Source organism: Cebidichthys violaceus, unplaced genomic scaffold, assembly GCF_023349555.1.
Source record: "Cebidichthys violaceus isolate CVI_PGR_0920_01 unplaced genomic scaffold, fCebVio1.0.p SCAF_17, whole genome shotgun sequence".
Taxonomy (NCBI): Eukaryota; Metazoa; Chordata; class Actinopteri; order Perciformes; family Stichaeidae; genus Cebidichthys; species Cebidichthys violaceus.
Window position 1 is genome coordinate 6,178,400 of NW_027176340.1, and position 16,447 is coordinate 6,194,846.

Sequence of the window (16,447 nt, forward strand, 5' to 3'; positions counted from 1 at the left end):
TTCTATTATTGTAACTGTACAATAAATATATTTAAGAAACAATTTAAATTAAAATCCAACCTATAAAATCTCTTCACTTGTGTGTTCAGTATACTTCAGCCGGTGACAAACTCCTCAAGACAAGTTGTGGTTTGAGCATTTCACATCTTTATTTCAGTCTGTTTTTTTAAACAATGTTGTGGCACCCAGGTCTACAGTCTGAAAACGTGCACAAAAGTTTTTCTTTCCTGCAAATAAAAAATAAAATCATTTTCTGAGCAAAGCAAAGAGCAGGAAACTAGTGTTAACTCACAACCCTTTCTTTGTCTAGTTCCAGAGCTTCACTCATTTCAGTTCTCAGCCTCATCACATCCAATAGACAGATCACTCAGTTTACAGGAGTTAATCCCCCTTTGGTAGTTTAAAAAAAAATATTTCCTCCATTTAAAACAAATATTCCAACATTTTGTTTTAGTATATATCAGTCTTTACAAAAAAAATGAGGAGAACCCTCTGCTTCTGATTCCTAGAGCCAAGTCCAAATCCCCCAAAAACCTCCCATCCCAGCAAAATTTTAACACATGATCTCAGGAATAGGAGAGGGAAAAAACAGGAATGACGTGTGGAGAAGGGGAAAATTGACATGCGTAGTAAAACACATTTCAAATGATCTGGATTAATTTAATCAAGAGTGTTAAAACATTTGTCATGATAACCAAACATACTAATCCGTGACAGTGCATTGTACAGCTACGTATTCTCAGTGACACGAGTGTAATCAATGTTACAAGAACTTCAAATTGAAAAGGTGACAAAGGGGGAGAATGATGTGGATGTTTAAAGCAAGCGAGTATGGACATAAAATAGACAGGTCGACTTTGTGGAACTGGGTGAGGAAAGGGGGGGCGTGTATATATAAACAGAATAAAAGTCACTCTATTCTTATTTTTGATACGTTTTTTATTTTTCCTTTTTTGTCTTTTCCTTTTTAAAGAAAAAAAAAAATGACTGTACAGAACTAAATCTATATGCCTATTCATAGTTTTCAAACTCTACTCCTCTGTGATGGTGAAGAAAGAAAAAAGGGAAGATAGAGGGGAAACATTGAAAAAAAAAAAAAAATGAAAAAAAAGAAGTAATAAATCATTAAAACCTCCAACTTGACTCAAAAAAGGGAATTAAAATTGTTTGCTTCTTTCGACTAAAACCAAAACATGAAATAAATAATGAACTCAGCAGATCAAATCAGTGGTGATTGAAATGATTTCAAATGAGGAAGAGGCAGCATAATATATAAACTCTTAAGTTGGATAGTTGCATTGACTGCTTTATGGTGGCCGATGATATAAAAGTGAGATTTAGTGCAGATGCAGTGTCTATCAGTTGGCTGCCAGTCCTGTGGCCTCAGAGGAAAGCCTGGAGAGACAGAGAGACACCCGGAGACCAGGGAGGGAGAGAGAATAAGGCATGCAAATCAGACAGGCAAGATAAATGTCATTTACAGTACATTACATTATTAGAATAAAATGCTAGATACGGTTCATCAATACACTGATTTGAGGAAAGGTATGCTCGGATATAAAAAGAGAATTACTTCAGTTTGGCTGCTCCTCTTTTCAACAGCTGTTAACAGTCAGTTCTCAAACTGATGCTTCATTGTTTTGTGATTAAATGAAGCAGTTTTAAAGTTCTACATCTTCAGAAACATGCTTACTCGCATTCTTAGAGAATTAAGATTGATAGTAACCAGTTAGCGTAGCATAAAGAACTGGAAACGGGGTAGCTTCATTCTGTCCAAAGATAACAGAATTTGACTTCCAGCCCCTCTAAAGCTCACTAATTAGCACAACAAAAAAAAACCCTAAACAAAAATTCAGTAACTTCAGGAACATTACATTACATTACAGTCACTTAGCAGACGCTTTTATACAAAGCGACTTACAATTCAGTATCTATCTACACACCATAGACGCAGCTACGGGAGCAATTTGGGGATTAAGTCTCTTGCTCAAGGACACATTGACATGAGACTAGGAGGAGACTAGGCAGGAGCCGGGGATGGAACCGCAGAACCTCTGACTGAAAGGCGGCCCTGCTCTCCACTTAGCCACGGTCACCCCAGGAAGTCACTGCTTCTGGCCAGGAAATAGTCTGACACATAACCCAAATAAACCCACAATGTGTTGGCTTTGTATTTTATTACTAATCTTTAGAGGCGCTATTACTTTGGACAGAGCCAGGCTACTTGTTTGCAGTCTTTCTGTTAAGCTGGCCATCGCTACATTTTTAACATAAAGACATGAGAGTGATATTCATCTTCTCAACATAAAGATGCAAATAAGCATTCCCCTAAGTGTCAAACTATTCCTTTAAAACAAAGCTTAACTGGTTGGATGTGTAAGTATTTTTCACATCACTAAAATCCTCTAAATAAAGGGTGGTTTGGCGCCACTGATACCTGAGGGCAGATGTACTAGGAATTGAAATTACAATTGCTTCATTTATAGGCAAAAATCAAATAAAACCAACATGATACATATACTCTCCATTATAACGGCCAACAATGGTCACTTCAAATTCACTACAAGAAAACTATTCCCATAAATACAATATGACATCTTAAAGAGAGCCGCTACCTGAGCAGAGCTTACACAAAAGAGAGAAACGCGTCGGTAAAAGCAGTGAAGGAATTCACCGTCCATGCTAGGTTCAAAGTCATTTAAAAATATAATGCACTCAACATGTCGTATCTTTAAGAGACAGGCCGAATCAAGCTACAGATATCCATGTTATAAATATGGCAGCAGCCATTTGTCTGGCTGTTTAACACTGTGCATTTGTTTTCTGTAGGAAGCGTGGCACAGCCAGATACAAAAGCAAGTGCAGGTACAGACAACAGAGAGCCGTGTCAGTACTTTAGTAGTAGATGACTTATGCTTCCTTTGTTAGTAAGGGGAAAGCCTTCGCCTTTTAGACTTGGAGCTCAGATCAGGGGTGATTTTGGGCTCAGCGGGTATTGGGTGTGTGGGGTTACTGGCCCCGCTGACAACATGGAGGGCCAGGAGAGGGAGGGGCTTGAGACTGAGGAGACTTGACACACAGGCAGGAGAGCTGGGGAGCAGGGAATCAGTGGAAGAGGAAGAGGAGGAAGAAGAGGAGGGAGGAGGAGGTGGCCCTGGAGCCAACAAGGACAGAGGGATGGAGGCTGAGGGGGGCACCACACACGAGGAAGAGGAGGAGGAGGAGGAGGAAGAGATAGCAGCAGAGGAGGTGGTGGTAGTAGCAGTAGTGGTGGTAGTAGTAGTAGTAGAGGTGGAGGGAGAGCACAGGCTGGTCTGTTCAGGGTTCAAGGAGGAGGAGGGAGGAGGTTTAGAGGACTCTACACTGTAGAAAGAGAGACAAGGAGAGAGGGACAACACAGTCGGGATGGGTCACAGGGCAGGCTGGTGAGCAATGGGTGGGACGGGGGAGGGGGGCAGTGGTAGGAAGGGGGGTGAGGGAGTTGTGTGTGGGGGGGATCACTCGGGGATGTGATCAAAACAAGACAAAAAGCTTCATTAGAAACAAACGTGTCAATCCAAAAAGGAGAATTAAAAAAAAAAAAATCACATCTCCAGTGATCGATGTGAAGCCAAGTGAAGAGTAGAGTAAAGGAAAGGCAGACTAAGACAGAGATAGCAGCACTAAAGTGGTGATTAACAGTAGCCAAAAAAAATACCATAAACTAAATCATTTGAACACAAATCCACATTAAAAGAGTCAATGCAGCAGGTAGGCCAGTTCTATATTTGCATAGGATATTGGGTACATAAACGGTATTATTCTTGAATGGATTACTGTAGTATTGTGACAGGAGAAAGCTGATCAGCTCGGCCAAAGAAACTCAAGCTTTTAAAACAAGCTGACCGTAACACAGCACAACACGTTCAACGTTTTGATCTTTTTAAAGCCTGTGACTGAATGAATCACCTGTTGAGCGCTGACAAAGTAAACAACCGATTGATTATCTCACCTGGCGTTGATGAGGTACTCCGCCAGACTGATGCTGGCAGGCGAGCCAGTGATGGTGACCTGGCGGTCAGTCGATCCATCCACTGGATTCGCAATCTTGATCTGGGCGCCCGACATTTGCCTGATCTCGTTGATCTTGGCTCCCTGGCGGCCGATGATGCACCCAATAAGCTGTAGTGGAGAAGCGCAGGGAAGTTAAGTGAAAGGAATGCTTGATAGACAAAGAACACATGCCTCTGGTAAAGTTAGCAACTTGGAGGTAACAAGCTTGAATAAAGCTTATCCTTAGAGCATTTGTTTTTAATTTTTTGTGGGTTTAATCCCAGTTAGCATCAATACAGCGGAATTGTGGAAGAGAAAACGGTCACCAACTGTAACCGCAACAGTGATAAAAAGCACAATTTGAAGCACTTACATCATTTGGAATGGTCATCTCATGGGAACTGGTTTGAGCAGAAGCGTCTATCCCTGAAAAAAAGAAAGAATTATAACCAACAATGACTAAATAATCAAAGGAGGACGTGTAGAACTTGGCTGGCAGAACATCAAATGTCATTAGTGACTAATTCCATATTTATCACATCTCTAGTGATGGTGTAGTTTGTGGCATTTGTGTACATCAAATTCTATTACATGTCAATGGAAAGGACAAAATATTAGGAACACCTTTAACTAGGTATGTTTTTTTTCCCAGGTAATTTTGCTTTCGATGGCCTGACACCCATTAACCAGTCGGTTCATTTTTAAAAGGAAAAAACACAAAATGACATGAAATAAGACACGTTTTTTCTTTTAGCTCGGCCCTCCATTGACCCAATGAGCTTTGGCAACAGATTCCGAAGCGCTGTCCATCTAGAGGTGCTGAAATATCTTGCTTTTCATATTATTATCTGCTGGCTTTGCTGAAGTTCATTGCCACAATTTGATCACGTCATCGCTACGGTTGCACCGATGGATCAGCGGCACAGCTGGACACACACGCCAAAAAATACATCCAATACATTTGTTGTTAGCAATTTGATGTTGGAACAATTTTTTTTCTTCTTTCAACTATCAAATTGCTCACAGGTCTGTGGATTATCTTGAGTAACCGGGGTCATGATTTCTGGAACAGGACATTGCTGTTCAGTCTTTCAGATGTAGTTTTTTGCGCTTTGAGCATCACAATCAAAGTGCCTTACAGTCCTATTATATTGGAGAAGGCCAACACCTCTATGGCCGATAAATAGCTGTACAGATAAGAGGATGAACTGTCCCTTTAAGTTATTATGAGTCAAATAGGAGTTTTCTTCAAATGTGTTTGAGGAACCAAAACAACATGATTATTTTTGCAACAAATCCAGACTTTTGGGGCTGACGAGTTGACAATATGTTGCATTTAAAAGCCCGTGGGCCTTGTTGAGCTGCATACCAGTGAATCCCTGGTTGCTCGGTGCAATGGGGAAGGGGCTCTGCTGCATGGCCAGCTGGTGAAGCTTGGTGAGCTGTGGAGAGATAGCAGCAGAGGAAGACTGTGAGAGTGACAGAGAGGGCAGGGAGAGAAATGGAGGAAATGGAAAACACAGGAAGAGGGAAAAACAGAACAAAAACAGATCACAGTCAGTACAGACAGGTACACAAAGAACCTCCACACAAGGAATACCGTGGCGTGTATGTCTCTTATCCTTTCACAAAACTCTACTCGGGTGTCAGAAAATCATTGTGTTTTATGACTTGTCTATGTGGGGTACCCCATATGTATTCCTCCAAAGTGCAGGCTGCATCTCTTGGGAATGCTTTCTCGCAGTCTTCCGGCTCAGGGCAAAGTCACAATACACAAGGGAGGGAGCTCTCAATACGGAGGCGATTTCCTAATCTTCACTAATATAAGACCCAAACATGAACGGAGACGATCTCAACTTAGCGTCACACTTCACCAGTTAACACTAAATCTGGAAGAGACGACAGGTTTCTGTGTACAGATTCTAGTTTTTAAAAAAACTAAAACCGATTACATAAACATAATCACACTTTTTAATGAAACTATGTAATATATATATAACCATGTTCTACATCAATCAGACTGGTACCGCTTTGATCTGTTGCCAATATTCAGTGACATGTATGACTAATAACATACAGTCTATCACATCCAATGCTCCTGATAGAACATCTAAAGCTCATTAAAAGGAGGGAGAAGGATAAATTTAGCAGAGAGACAAGTTGGCAGAATACAGTGTAATAATGAAGGGTTAATGAAGGGGGGGGGGGGAGGGGCAACATATTTATCTGGGACAGACTAATGAATGAGGCACATTAAACAAGACAGAACAATAAAAAGGAAAACACAGAAAACAGTGAGCAGCAGGAACAGATTATTATTCATGGTACAGTGGAGAGTCCGGACAAACACAAACAACAAATGTCGGTTTAATTAACTGACTGCCAGTCAAATGACTAACATGAAGTACAAACAGTAGGATAATAGTAGGTCAAAAACAAGTTTAGCTACAGTTATAGGCTGTAAAATGAGGCGTGTGTAGGTGGGATGGCGGTTGCACATTTTGGAAAAGGACAGTTGTAATTATGGGTGGGCGTGATGGGGTCATATAAAAATGTCTGCTGAACTTACATCTGGCTGTGGAATCGCGTGTTGTCCTTGTACGGCATACGCCTGAAACAAACGAAAACAAAGCTTTTATAGGCCTCACATCTGATTTGGGTCAAGTTACCGCTGCAGCGCTCCTATATCTCCTGAAGACTAACACATCAAAGCCTGTTCTGAATTAATATCATTTAAGAATATCAACACATACGTCTTGTTCAAAGTCTCCACATTTCAGGGAAAAGAGAAATCTTTAGAGACATTATAGTGTAATTACGGGTTAGGTTTTTCTTCTTTTCAGAGAATAAAAAAAGGTATTTAGTGATATTAAAGACCATGTAATGTTAAGCCAACGAGCACCAGAAAGCATGTTGGTCAAACCAACAATGGCGGGAACTTTAACATTAAAATAACAAACAAAGAGACGGTCATTTAAATAAACTGGAAAAGGTTTTATGGTCATCCGACTACTAAAGCCGTCTCTTCAAACGATTAGCAAAAGCAGCTTTGGTTAAAACTGTTTTCCAAACTTAAAAACCCTGCACAGTTACTCATAACTATTGTGGTCGTGCCCAATCATATCCATGAGAAACAACTGGAACTATCACTCACGATGTTTCTTACATCTCACATCAATATTTCCAAGTATATAACAGAAAACATCCTGAATAAAAAGGTGTTGTATGTACCTGTCCGCCTGCGAAGATGACGGGGGATCCTGAAGGCTTGGGTCGGTAGGGGATAGTGACCCCCTTAGGGGGAGACTGTGGAGGAGACAAAGAAGGTGGATGTGTTACTACATTGCTACCTATGTAAACATATAAGTGTAGCAAAATCTACTGCAAATTAAATTAAAAGTAGAACACAAATGCTTGTACCAACAAAAATGATACTTAAAGCATATCAGCATGAGAGTACAATCCTTAAAAAGCCATAGCTCTAAACGAGGAATGTCTGGATTTAGTTTTTGGCATTTTTGCCTTTATTGGACGGATGAAGAGTGTAGTGGCAGACTAGCGAGAGAGAGCAAAAGAGATTATATGCAACAAAGGTCCCACAGTTGGAGTTAAACCAGAGACGTTGCAGTAAAAATCAGGCACAAAAAAAAATTAAATTCTAATGAATATTAGTTCAGAGATCATTTTTGTCCTTACTGATAAATAAACTTGCATATGTGGTAATACAGAGTACTGTTCCAATTACCAGGGCATTACAAACAAAACAGTCAAACAGGTCATAATTTGCTCTGTAATATCTATTTCACATCTTTAAATAACTGTGTGTGTGTGTGTGTGTGTGTGTGTGTGTGTGTGTGTGTGTGTGTGTGTGTGTGTGTGTGTGTGTGTGTGTGTGTGTGTGTGTGTGTGTATATATATATATATATTACAGTTTATTGCCAGAGCATTAATTTTACAAGATAACATTTGAACACATGATTTACCTTTACACTCATTTTCACTGAATAGCGCTTGAACTCATAATGTTACTTCATGCAACCTCCGTGCGTTAGCTGTTAGCTCCATTATTTAGTTAAGGAGCACTGTGCTGCTAACTACTAAAGTTAACTAGCTCTCCTCCTGCCGAATTCAACCTGTATTTGTTGTTTACAATGTAGCATTAAGAGGAAAGAAATAGGGTGCACGAGTGTTTAACCACAGGTGTGTAGTACTAGTTGGCACATGTGCAGGACCAATTATGTGATATTCTGTAAGTGCATCGACTCACATACTGCCTGATACCCACTCCAACAGTTTAGGCTGTATTGGAGGCTCATTAGCATTGGATTTTGAATATATAGGCAATAATATAGTCATCTTTCAAAGGTCACTATAACAACATTTTCCAAACTCACAAGCACAGCAGCCAAAAACCCAGAAATCACACAATTTTACATCATTAATTTAAAAAGGTCAACAGCTGCCACTTAATTTGCTTGAGAGCTTCCACGAGTCTACTTACCTCCAGCATGACCACACAGATCTGCTTCACACACTCAATTATCGACTGGGGGGTACCAGCAATGGTGATTGCTCGCTCTGTGGAGTTGGGCAGCATGTCTCCTGCCACTTGTACCTGAGCACCAGTTGACTGGAACACACAAACGGAGTAAAATGAGATGAGCAGTCAAGACCTGCTGCGCATCAGTGTTGACAGCTAATGCTGAAAACGATTCGGGCTCGTATGGTTTTGAATTTAATTATCTTCTCTAGGCATACTTCTCGAATTTCCTTGATCTTGCAGCCACCTTTCCCGATGAGGGAGCCACACTGGCTGGCAGGCACCACAATGCGTAGGGTCACTGGGGGCTTGCTGGTTGCTGTGCTGTTTGTCATTGAGCTGCTTATGTCCTGGAGAGAATACATAAAGATGAAGGTAAATCTAGTTTGTTGTTGGGGGATGGTTTCTGCTGACCGGCGAATTCATAAACCAGCATAATTTGTGACGTACCTCTTCCAGCTTTTCAATGATCATGGAGAATGCCTTAAAGATGGCGGTGGTTGGACCTGCCAAAGTAATGATCCTCTCCGGACAATTGCCCTCAGAGATGTTGATGCGAGCCCCGCTCTACAGACAGACAGAAAGTCAAGTTCTTAAAAAGAAGAAATTTGGAAGAACTTCCTACGGTAAAGACATATCTGTGGCCGCTTATAAAATAAATAAATAAAAGCAGGCCTCTTAAGAATTATATTTGCTTGTACTTTACCATAACTAGAATAAAGAAATAAGAAGAAAAGACCTCACCTCTTCTCTCATCTTCTTCACAGATTCACCTTTCTATTAGCAGAGAATCAAAGTCACTCATTATCACCTAAAAACACACAGAACTTCAAATAATGACAGACAATCAAAATGTTGTATTAAATAGCAGCTTACCTTTCCGATTATACTTCCGACTTCCTAAAACAGGAAGAGATAATGTTTCATTAATCATCTTTTTTACACTAGTCATTGTTTACTACTTGAGTTGGAGACATCTAACCTCTCTAGCTACAGCTTGCATAGTCCATCAGGTAACGGGGGGAAAAAAAAAAAAAAAAAAAAACTTAAATAAGGCTTTATGGTTTCCCCAACACTTGACCAAGAACAACAGTTGTCACTGTGAGCACAGTAAACACTAAACAGCCTCATCAATAATCAAGTCCCTGGCTCTGTAGCACAGGCAGTTTCTGTTTCCGTCTGAATCTACAGACTCAAGATGCTGTTGTTGACCACGGTGGGATCCAGCATGCAGTCAGCACACAGTATCTGTAGGCTGCTAACACCTAGCTAGTGCTGGGGCTCTTATTTTGGAAGCTACGAGCTAGCAGAGCTTTAGAGGATAATGTTTTGGATGCATCAGTGTGTATATTGCCACTTGGCATCTCAGCATTTGAAACCACAACAGGCCTCGGTGGCATTCAAAGCAGCAACAAGTGTGTGGCTATGCTGCTGTGAAAGCCAGATTGATTTGTGACAATGGCCAATGCAATCTCATGCCTCCTGGTTGTAGATTTTGACCACGTGTCTGGTGTTAATAATACCATTTGATCTTTCAGGGTGCTCTGTGATCATGCAGGGGAGGGTGATGAGTTAAACTCTGCTCACAGTAAAATAGGGCCATTATTTCTGAAATAACTGAAAAACATCAAAGATGACCATTTTGTGAGTCCCTGCCCTTTAAACATCCCTGAGCAGCTTCATCTCCGTGAATATAACGTCACTATTAGAGTGCCGACACGTGCAGCTTATGGGTGACCTCACCTTGCCATGCATGAGCAGCCTAATGGTGAGGGTGACATTGAGCCCTCCTTCAATCACACCGGAGTCCATAACTGCAACCTGGTCGTCCGTACAGAACTGGGGTCTTTGGTCACCGAGATGGCTCTAAAAAGGACAAAGCAGAAATGATACGCCGAGGGTGATGACATCATGGGACCGAATTACAACACAGTCAAGAAAGTAGAAAACACGTGGCATGGATGCAGATTAGGCTAACAAAAGTAAGACATGTGGTGTGCCTCTAATTCAATGTATAACAAGTGGCCTGGTCACCAAAGAGGTAAATACTAAATCTCTCTCTTTAGAATAAAATTACAGCAACAATCCCACACACTGTGAGTTAGTAGTACACTGCTAAGTATTTACATTCTAGCACTGGTCAATACACAAATATCTGACCTCTTTAAGATTTATAAATTGCATATTGATCAGCACCTTCGTACTGCATATAGATATTACTTTACTCTATGGCCACAGATTTAAATGTGAGCATACATAAATTATATAAAGGCCCGTTTACAGTTTAGCAATTACCTTATTTTGTAAGACTAAAACATGCACTTAAAAACACACCATGTAACATACTTTTGGCTAAATGTGTAATGTTGAACGAAAAATGTGCAAATATATATATGATGGTTATACCTGGTTTTCCATTAGACAAATGTCTCCTTAATGAACCTATTCAAAGAGAATATGATAGATCTGTGTCACAGCTCATGCTAACGTCATTGCTTATGAATACTCATGCGTACAATGAATAGTATGAAATAGCGTAGGATTCACTTTCACTGTGCCAACTACACGCTGCTAGTTTGGTGCATTTATTTTTCAAACATCCGAGTGCTGCTCCGACCCAAGTTGTATGACTCCAGACAAGTAAATTAGCATTTAATCCAGTTCCATGTTAGCTGAAAAAACACATTGCTTGTATGCTAACGATGTCTTCATTTGCGATGAATCAAGTTTATCAACACATTTACCGACTATTACTCCCCCATTAATGGACCTACATATCCTAAAACACATTCATACATAGGTCCAGAATGAAAAGCGGACATTTAAAAGCTTACTTTGCGTGTGTTGGTTAGTTCAAAGTAAGTCCATGAACTATTTACGCTTTTTGTAAGTCTGTTAGCCTTTTAGCATGTTGGTTTCTCACCGTGCTGGGAAAATGAATGGAGCATGCGTGCGCTACTTAGCTAAGCTAGCAGGTTAGCTTAATTAGTCAACGTTATTAATAGCTGACCAAATATCAACAGCTTTGTAGTACTGTAGATATGTCCTGGTTTGATAACGTACATGCGCTAAACAACAGACAGCAGGTTATTAAAGCCACATTAAGATCAAACTTCTTCGTAGCTAGCTAAGCTAGCCGAATGCTTCTGAACGTACAGACTGCGTGCTCATCATCGTGCGGCCTGTTAGCATGCTGGACAACAAGCCGCTAGCTGCTGGGCGCGATTTCTTTCCCCTACTTCTGATCATAACAAATAATATTAAAAAACACCAAATATCAGAATAAAACTTACCTGATTAGTGTGCTGGAGGAGACCGGGGGGAGGGTTGGGGTTATAAGGGTAGAAGGGGAGAGGTTCGGGAGGGTAGAGACCCGGGGGAGAGTTTAGAAAGGACTCGGGGAAGAGGGAAGAGTGATGTGAGATCGAGCTCCACTCCTTTGCACAAAGACAACAAAACTATAACCTCTGAACTTTCGCCTTTCACCCGACCCAAACCCCCATCCCGAGTTTTGGTTTGACCCACAGATGCCCAAAAATCGCGTCTATGGTTATAGTAGCACACGTTTTGTGATATTATGCAACAACATGAAAGCGGAATGAAAAAATTTCATTAAAAAATAAGTTTTTGCGCAAATTATACACATTATTCTATTTGTTTAAACAGGTAGCTCTGTTGTTGAAATAACTGACGGCCCACGTGTTTTGCATGTATTAAAAAATGAATTAACAAACAGGTGAATGCTTTACGAATGTTTCTATTATGTTCATATTTACAAACTTCAACAAGATACCCAATAATAGGCACACTGGTGGGCGTAATGTGTATTGCAACTCAGTTTTTAACTTCAAATATTTACCATCCTGGGAACAACAAATTGTGTCAGTATTTTAATTTAAATGTATATATATTAAACAAGTTTGATTTCATTTAATTAATGCAGATACAAAGCAATGCAGAACAATGCATTTTGCAGTCATGTGTAGCAGTGAACACAAATTAGCATAAAATAGACACTTAATATCTGTATCATTCTCCATCTCAAGGTGAAACCTCTAAGAAAAGAGAAAAAAGCATAATATACATATTTCTTTTACTAAATCACAATGTTAGATTTTCTCATCATTTAGCCCCTCTTCAAATTATTTCAATACATTTGTACACTAATTTACTTATAGTGGAACATTTTACAAAAACTGGAGACATGATGGAATGCAAACACAGCAAAATGCTGTGAAAATGTTAACAGCAACAGCTTATGCATGTATTTCTAGTGAGACAGTTAAGTACTACCTTTATTTTAATTATTTTTTTAATTTGTATGTCCTGTTTAAAGTGATAAGTATGACTTTAGTGTGTTTATTTTTAATAGTAAGGTTGCACTTTTGTCATGCAACATTTCTGAAAAAGCCTGGTGTCCTCAGTCTTAGTCACTACTGCTGCTGCTGCTGCTGCTGCTGCTGCTGCTGCTGCTGGAGGACTGTGAAGAAAAAGAGAAAAATTATATACAATACGCATTCATTTTTTAATATAGTTTAAAACACAAACAGCAAGTGTTTAAAAGGCATTTTGAAGATGTCACCCCTGGCAGCGGTGATGGGCATTTTAAAGTATTTTCTAACATTTTACAAACCAAACAATTAATTTATTATTTAACAAACTGTTCCGCAGATTAATCAACAATAAAATGAATCCATAGTTGCAGCACCGTATTTACCACAAATGTTGTAAAGAACATATAACTTTACTTTCCATTATTATAATTGAGTGTTTTGTCTGTGCTCATACAAGCCAGCAAAGTGTTTCATAATACAATCTAGTAACTGGGTATTGTTTGTGTTGATGTGCCATGGCAATCTTTATGATAATATATCTGTATTACTCTTCAAGTACAATGTATACCATGTCTCTGCAGCTGTGCTGCACTTTGCACCTGAGACATGAGGGCATTTCTTTTGTTCTGCTGTTTGCAACACTGACTGACATGAAGTTGGAGGCCTGGGGGCTGAGGGACTTAGGCAGGTTAAAGTTCCATCTTGTTATCTAGTATTGGCATAAATACTTCACCTACAGGGAGAGCCATTTAAAACAATGTGGCGTATCTGTAGACATTATCTCACCTTGCCATGTTTGTGCCCCTTATGCGCCTTCTTCATCTTCTTCCCCTTTTTCATCTTTTTGTGGGCTTTTTGTCCAACCAACCCCATTCCCATTCCAGACAATCCTCCGGCGCATACTCCAGCCATGGGATTTAACCCTCCATGATGATCTTTGTGGTGACCTTTGTGACCTTTGTGATCTTTGTGGCCTTTATGGCCTTTTTGGTGACACCCTTTTGGAGAGTGCGGGTATGGACCTGGGTGAGCACCTGCAGGAGGGACTAGTGGATATCCACCTGGAGCCATAGGATAAGGCTGAGATCCCGGAGCTCCATAAGGCACGGCCCCTGGAGGTACATGTGGTCCCATGGTTGGGTTCATGCCCCCTGGATATTGCCCAGCTGGATATTGCCCAGCTGGATATTGCCCAGCTGGGTATTGCCCAGGATGTGATGGTTGGGGGAAGAGTCCTGATGAAGGTGCAACATGATATGCAGGGTTGTAGCCAGGAGGGTAGGCAGGGTTTGGTGGGCCCACTGGAGGGGGAGGACCTAATATAAATAAAAACACACATTATTTTTTAGAGCACCTAAATCAACAGGCCTAAATAAATAATGATATGCTGGGTATGTATAATAGATGTCCCACCTTGATTTGGCCACATGATTATGATTTTTGACCTAACAAGTCAAACACTTCAGGTCTCAATCGAACTCCTGAGGAAACAGTGAGAAAGTAAATGCAATGAATATTTGATAAAGTAAAATTACATTACATGCAAAATGCAACTATTATTACGAGTGTAACTAAACGGTAGTAAATAAAATGTAGTATGTGGGTGTTGATTCAATCCAAATCAAACAAGTCACCACACATTTTTTACATGACAATGTAGTTTCTGATCTGAGATTATATACTTTGTATCTGTCACCACACCTGGTTGTCAGATCTGCTGTCCATGCTGTATACAAATGTTCATAAGTAACTCAAAATATTAAAATCAGTTTTCAAGCGTTTCCAATACCTGTTGTCAACATGGCTGTAGATATATCTGCACTTTATCTTGCAGTATCAATGGCCAAGAAAAAATCCTCGACTTGTTTTGAACCCCAAAGACTCTTTTATGAACATAAATAATATTATATCAATCAGCTGATGAAAAAACAGGCTAACTGTTTCAACTTTTCTGTTGCGCCATGCGTTTTAGATTCTCTGTAAATGAATACACTTCCAACAAATGCAGTCAATACAACAGTGACGGAATGAACGTTATGGGAGCTGAGGTTCGTTATAAAACTTTATTACAACGACTAACAAAATACTTGAGCAACAAACTATACCCCGTGCACACATTATGTACTTATTTTCAGACACATTACATGATGCACCGATCACAACACAGCCAGAGTGTGGTCTAATGCCTCGACAACTACGCTGGACTTTCTTCATTTAACTCTACATTAGAAATCACAAAGCTCGAAATGATCCGATTGCTGTAGTTTCTGGTTTATTTGTTCTGTACATGCTATTTATAATCAAAACTGCCAATGTCATAGGTTTACCTTGGAAACTTTCTTCAGGTTTGCTTTCTCAGTTCATCAGGAATGACGTGCTCCCTGTCTGTCTTCCGCATTGAGCTGCACGGAGGGAGCAATAAAAATGCATCAGAAAGCCACGCCCGTTGTTAAAGGTTACGCACGTTATTTACGTCATGGCAAAAGTCCAGCAAGCTCTGAAAAAGTTGATCGACGTGTTTCTGTGGTACAAAAGATACATGATTATGGTGTCCTCCCATTGGAAATGATTTATTTAAAACGGAGGAGCCAAGTGGGATTTGGCCATGACACACACACACACACACACACACACACACACACACACACACACACACACACACACACACACACACACCTCCGACTTGAAAAGACAAATAAATCAATGACGTCATGGATCAACAGTTATGCAAACAGCTACATACAACATGGCTTTCTATAGCTATAATAAGTGTAATTTTAACAAATATGATTAAAAAAAATCAAAGATATTAGCAAAACTAACTCCCTGTGGCTCACCTATGTACGTAACCAAAGGTATCAATGTGAGACTTTTTTTTACAAGGACCGACAGACCTTTGACAGCAGATATTTTGACATGTCATGGCAGGAAAAACACAGCTGTACTTAATAACAAAAATGACGGCTATGTGACGGCAATAATGACGGCTATGAGGTAAAGGCCTTTTTCACAGCAGATAATTTGACTTCAATATAAGAAAAGCACAAGTGTTTCCAATAACACCAATGGTTCTGTTCAATTCAAGTACCCCATGACAGTGTGACAGTGAGGCAGCATGGACAATACCAGGAAATCAGAGCAGCTAAAAGGAATTCAGCCATCATTCATTTTATTGTGCTTTTTCTACTTTGGCATGTCATAAATGTTTTCAGTAAAAAAAAAAAAAGTCTACTAACCGGTGTACTTAAATGTAACAGAGCAATCATTTACAGTATTAGCGCCACCTGTGATTGTCCTGCTATGACAAGTGAAAATGTCTGCAGTGAAAAAGGCCTATTACTTTAAGTGTAACTAGTAGTCATATGTATCTTTATCTTTATAATAATTATCATCTATATACAAAACCATAATCACGTATCATAGTTACATAACATTAGGCAAACAAACTAACCTATTGCTGAGAGTACAGGAAAAACATATTTTTTTGTCCTTTTTAAAAAAAAAAAAAAAAAATCCTAATACACCACTATGGACATGCCTA

At 39.8% G+C, this 16,447-nt stretch overlaps 2 protein-coding genes across 4 annotated transcripts; both read right to left on the reverse strand.

The window, feature by feature from the left end:
- Nucleotides 1–124: 124 nt before the first annotated feature.
- LOC137873877 (poly(rC)-binding protein 2-like) lies at nt 125–11,972 on the reverse strand. Of its 3 annotated transcripts, none has more exons than XM_068712349.1 (14): nt 11,866–11,972; nt 10,979–11,014; nt 10,316–10,438; nt 9,449–9,472; nt 9,317–9,349; nt 9,023–9,139; nt 8,791–8,922; nt 8,534–8,662; nt 7,264–7,338; nt 6,602–6,643; nt 5,402–5,474; nt 4,406–4,458; nt 3,992–4,161; nt 125–1,395 (listed from the first exon to the last, which is right to left on the reverse strand). In XM_068712349.1, exons 2-14 carry the CDS (start codon nt 10,988–10,990, stop codon nt 1,359–1,361), a joined length of 1,020 nt encoding a protein of 339 aa, XP_068568450.1. In that variant the 5' UTR covers nt 10,991–11,014; nt 11,866–11,972; the 3' UTR covers nt 125–1,358. The 3 variants fall into 3 exon arrangements, with proteins under 3 accessions (XP_068568450.1, XP_068568449.1, XP_068568451.1); XM_068712348.1 differs by having other exon boundaries at nt 5,402–5,501; XM_068712350.1 differs by lacking the exon at nt 10,979–11,014 and having other exon boundaries at nt 5,402–5,501; nt 11,866–11,944.
- Nucleotides 11,973–12,449: 477 nt separating this feature from the next.
- prr13 (proline rich 13) lies at nt 12,450–15,319 on the reverse strand. The gene is made up of 4 exons (XM_068712354.1): nt 15,234–15,319; nt 14,320–14,387; nt 13,693–14,222; nt 12,450–13,052 (listed from the first exon to the last, which is right to left on the reverse strand). Exons 2-4 carry the CDS (start codon nt 14,333–14,335, stop codon nt 12,999–13,001), a joined length of 600 nt encoding a protein of 199 aa, XP_068568455.1. The 5' UTR covers nt 14,336–14,387; nt 15,234–15,319; the 3' UTR covers nt 12,450–12,998.
- Between the last annotated feature and the right edge of the window lie 1,128 nt (nt 15,320–16,447).